A 4,955-nucleotide genomic window follows, 5' to 3' on the forward strand; every position below is an offset into this window, starting at 1 on the left:
CGTGTATTAATGTTTTGGGGCATATGGTCAAGTATTCTTATGAATGAAACGGTCAATTTTTATTGGAAGTCGAGTAGATCCAAGCGCAGCGAAGTGCTTTCCACTTCGAACCAAGCAAACGCTGGCTCAATAAGTCGTCAACACACAAAAGGGTTGGGATCGGATACTTCACATACAAGCGGATGCAAAAGTTTGCCAAATATTCGACATCTTGATTACTCCTTATTTTAACAATACAGGTACAAAATTCAACATTTGGCCAGATGTATTTGTGAATATCTACAAGGACCGGAAAACCGGTATTTGTAGGGGGGTAAGCTGCTATCAAAATACTCTTTTTCTAGGAGGCAGTAATTCGGATATTTAGTATCCGCCTTTATATAATCAATCCTAATATAAATATTGAACATATGGTGTCGGTTATTTCAGTGGCACCTCTCCGGGTATGAGCACTATCTGTTCGTTTATTAACACGACTTCTGAGAGTCGAAGTTTCCCCTGTGCAAAGTGCGCGACAATGCTGTTGCCTTTGTGGTAGATCCATGTCGACATTTCCGCTGTAGTTTATATTTTGCAGTTTTGAAACGATTGATGAAAAGGGTACAAAATATCCTCCTGCATGCCAATGTCAACCAAAAAAACGAATTGATATTCATTTCCTCTTTGTATCGACACAATGCTTACTTATCTATCCAAAAAGTATAGACCTTTACGTAATTGATCGCCATAGATAATCGTTCGGCATACCAAATGGCTGCAAAGATCAATTAAAGCATTCAGATTTTATTTCTTAGTGATAAAAGGTGCCTAAAAGCAAACTGTAAGCGCAAAAGACATTGCTTGTTTCGCTAAAAATCCCATTTGAGGTTCTTTTTCGTAAATTGTTTGTCTGCTTAACGATAGAGTTGCTCGACCGAAAGATTCTTAGCAATCTCAAACTCCCACTTGTCGCCATTTTCCAACAACTTGGCCTTGTCATACAGCAATTCTTCGTGAGTTTCGGTGGCAAATTCGAAGTTCGGGCCTTCAACGATAGCGTCAACAGGACACGCCTCCTGACAAAATCCGCAGTAAATGCACTTTGTCATGTCGATGTCATAACGCGTGGTACGACGCGCTCCATCCGCACGCGGTTCCTGTAGCAGTATGTACGAAATAATTCTTATCATTTTACTTTTCATCATGATAATCAAAATGCTTCTCTAAACGAACCGCTTCAATAGTAATGGCCTGAGCAGGACAAATAGCTTCACAAAGCTTGCAAGCAATGCATCTATAGAACAAGTTATTAAGAAATCTCATCGCACAATTTCAATGAGAGACAAAATGTTTTACCGCTCCTCTCCGCTCGGGTAACGACGCAGTGCATGTTCTCCACGAAAACGTGGGCTAAGCATTCCTTTCTCAAATGGGTAATTGATTGTGACTTTGCGCTCGACGTGCATCTCCCATGCTAACCAGGTAGCACGAAAAACGTCCGAGAGAAAAAAGGTGTTCGACATCTTCTCGATCACTTCGCTCCACGTTGACTTCGGGTCCGGCTTGCCCTGTGCAGGAACATTTGCAAATCCACGTACACTGTCGCTGAATGCAATGGGCGTAAATCGACCCAAACTCTGCTTAGCGGTTATCACCACGGCGGATCGACGCAGCATCACTACATTCATTGCTATTCCGTAATTTTAAGCCGCTCGTCACTACAGTAACCTTAGCGCAACACTGTGATCTACTGAAATAATAAGATACGTATTTGACATAAATTTTATAATTGCTGGAAGCGAGAATGGCGTCGAACGCGTTTGTGTTATGCAAAGTGCGGCATAGTGTGAGTCTGTCGCCATGTCATGTTATGAACGCACGTGTGGGTATCGAACAACATCTAACGGAACAGCTTATGCGCTACTCGGAGCCTCTACAAGGCGTCATACTAAGCTTTAGTAACATTCAGCTGAACAAGCCTTACGGTGTCATTGTAAACGAGATGCCATATATCCATTGCAAAGTCTTAACCGATGCGCTCGTTTTTCAACCGAAGAAAGGAATGGTGCTGCGTGGTTTTGTCAATAAGATCGGTAGTAATCACGTCGGTATGCTATTTGCTGGTGTCTTCAATGGCTCTGTGGCGGAGGCTGAACTTCCAAAAGGATACGTGCATAATTATGCCCAGGATTGCTGGTACGAAGGTTCCTGCCACGAAAAGTAACAATGTCATTGACGTAGTTCTTTGATTCAGGTTGAGCGAAAATGGTTCCTCTATTTCCGTAGGAAACGAAATTGACGTCAAAGTGCTGAAGTGAGTAAATGACGGCATCAGCCAACATCTCATTGCAATAGATTGTACTAACTGAGTATGATAGTGTTCATGTTGCGGGTAGTATGGTCGCGATTGAAGCCACGATGCTTTTTAATGACATTGTGAAGGCTGTGTCGACGAAGGTGAAGAAAGCCAAGCATCTCAATCTGGTTGCTGGAGAACCAGTGACGAAAGAGAAGAAGGTAAAGAAAAGTAAAGGCATTGAGAAGCATAAAAAGGTGACTAAGGACAAGAAGCGCAAGCACGACAAAATTGTTCACGACGATGCAGTGCGACAAGAAGCTGAGCCCGTTGAAGTAAAAGAGGTGACATTGAAAAAGCATAAACACAAGGACAAAGATGCCAAGAAAAAAAAGAAGCACAAGAAGAGCAAACACGACTAGATGATTAGAACAGACACGATAGAAGGAGGACGGGGTGATTCCGCTGCATATACTTATCTTTAAATGTGATGTTGACACTCTCGTCTCGGCCTGTTAAGTATGCTCTCTGCTTCATGTGGAACGAGATCATTCATACGAAACTACGTTTTCTAACTCTGCCGGGATCGGAGGTAGTGGCTGCTTTGCGTCGCGAATGCACCAGTTAGGAGATTGCTGAGCTTTATGCCACTTAAAGTCGTTCACTTTAGCCCAAAGACCCGAGTCTTTCAACAATCCGAGACGCTCCAATTGTGTTTTTAGCCCCTCAAACTGCAAGCGATACGGTCCAAATTGCATTTGCTGACAGTCTTCAATTATAGGGTGGCTTCCGATACGAAGGTGGAATGTTGTTGCACTGCTCAAGTGGACACGGAGCTGGCGGCAGGCAACGAAAAATTCGCATCCTATACACTTTTCAAGCCACAAACTGCCAAATATCGCTCCCGTGTAAAAGACACAGTTTTTCAATGCATCTCCACGAATTGCCAAGGTCTCAACACACACCAATACAACGCAATTGGTCAAGTGTGAGAAATTAAGGTCGCGATTCTTATTGGCGTCTGTGTCAGAGAAGCTATTAGAATCGATGATAATCACTTGGTTCTGTTTATTAGCATAAACAAGCTCGTTGAACTCCACTGCTCTTACTTGATTGTCTTTGCATTCGTATATACCGGATGCTGTGTCTTGTTCTGGCTGAGTCACTTCCTTTGATGGCTTAAGCTTTGCCTGTCTTGCAGCATGAGCTCGAAACATAAATTTTTTTCTTGGAGCAAATTTTGTGCGGGTCGTTGCTATTAATTCCTGAAGTCTGGACAGAATTAACTGAGTATGACGAGTATCGTAAGGTGATAAATACAACGACGATGCTGTTGCAGCAGCGTCTCGCATATTATTCACCTCAAGCACCAGTGCGACGAGCTGCACCTCCTTGGCTGTGTCACATGGCAACGGCTGCTTCTTTTGTTCACAGAACAGTCCCACTTGCTTGCGTATATGCTCTTCTTGTTGTGTAAATGATTCCCAGAACTTTGTTGCGAGCTCATCAGTTGTCATCTCTCGATGTAGCTTTGAAGCATCGAAAGTAGATCCAGCAACTGTAGTCCTTGCTTCTTGCTTCTCTTTGCGTCGCTCTTCTAATGCATGAGCCAAACTCTCCTCATGAGTTGTAAGTATAGGAAATTCTCCCCTAACATTGACCCTCGCTGACCGCACAATAGCGCCGTGCAATGGCTTGCAGTCAAAGTAGCGTTTACCTTTGAACGAACCGTCGCTCTTACCCAATGGTTTGTCCAACCGCACACCTAGCCAGTCATCACCTGATAGACCATCAATCGGTCCAATGTAAGCAATTTCGCCATAACGCTTGATACTAGCACGTAAGCTGCCACTGGCACCCGAAGACAAGAGCTCACAGCGCATTCCAACAGCCAGTTGTGTTGACATATCAACACTTTTGAATGAGCGTTTACATACACCTTATCCAATTTTTATAAATTCTCTTATACAGGGATGGTATGTACTATTTTATCTTTTAGAAGAACGACCTGGTTGACATCACTCTGGTCGACTCAATTTCGTTTTCACCATGAGGTAGAGCTATAGTATCGCTAAGGGAAAGCATTCGAAGAATCGTTCATGCCACTTTTAAAGTTCTGACCGCTCGCCGAGAAAGGGTTAGCCGCCAGACCGAGAGAGCTCACGGAAGGCAACATGGAAGGGTCATCCTCCACTTACCCTGCTCGGTGAGCACGGACTTTTCTGTTTCCATGTAGGGTGGACATGGAACCGGCAGTTTGAAACCAGCATCTCGAACGAGTGGAAGGGATATCCTCTCTGCAACGGGGTTACACATACCCTGGTAACAGGTGTGTGTGTCACACCAGATGGGCATGATGTGACTACACCCAAATAAAAATACGGTACGTGGCTGGGTAGCCAGGTTATGCATGTATTTAGATTTTACTATATAAATCTAATCTATACATCTAAATATATATTAGGCGGCTTTGCCGCAGAAAAAATAAATAAAGTCAGTTTTTGGTTTAAACGGAAGAGTTAATTAGCCTTGGGTTAAGGCGATCACTACTCTTGGAGTAAGCGGATTGCGATCCGCTGAACTCGTACTTGTTTTAAGTATAGAACGTTAGATCGGTGACCTAACTTACGCTTCCTCAAAGCGCAGAGCTACGGCAGCCCCGCTGCACTTGGTAGCACTT

General features: G+C 43.6%; 3 protein-coding genes across 3 annotated transcripts; 1 reads left to right on the top strand and 2 right to left on the bottom strand.

The window, feature by feature from the left end:
* Positions 1-893: 893 nt before the first annotated feature.
* On the bottom strand, positions 894-1,667 carry PHALS_00222 (nadh dehydrogenase; the record flags this gene model as incomplete). The annotated part of the gene is made up of 3 exons (XM_024729270.1): positions 894-1,136; positions 1,213-1,273; positions 1,336-1,667. 3 exons carry the CDS (start codon positions 1,665-1,667, stop codon positions 894-896), a joined length of 636 nt encoding a protein of 211 aa, XP_024572265.1.
* Positions 1,668-1,783: 116 nt separating this feature from the next.
* Positions 1,784-2,697, top strand: PHALS_00223 (dna-directed rna polymerase i subunit rpa43-like; the record flags this gene model as incomplete). Its single annotated transcript, XM_024729281.1, has 3 exons — positions 1,784-2,175; positions 2,234-2,293; positions 2,358-2,697. 3 exons carry the CDS (start codon positions 1,784-1,786, stop codon positions 2,695-2,697), a joined length of 792 nt encoding a protein of 263 aa, XP_024572266.1.
* A 126-nt stretch (positions 2,698-2,823) lies between these two features.
* Positions 2,824-4,182, bottom strand: PHALS_00224 (tubulin-specific chaperone; the record flags this gene model as incomplete). Its single annotated transcript, XM_024729292.1, has 1 exon — positions 2,824-4,182. One exon carries the CDS (start codon positions 4,180-4,182, stop codon positions 2,824-2,826), a length of 1,359 nt encoding a protein of 452 aa, XP_024572267.1.
* Between the last annotated feature and the right edge of the window lie 773 nt (positions 4,183-4,955).

This window comes from Plasmopara halstedii (genome assembly GCF_900000015.1).
Source record: "Plasmopara halstedii genome assembly, contig: Scaffold_110, whole genome shotgun sequence".
NCBI classification, from domain to species: Eukaryota; Oomycota; class Peronosporomycetes; order Peronosporales; family Peronosporaceae; genus Plasmopara; species Plasmopara halstedii.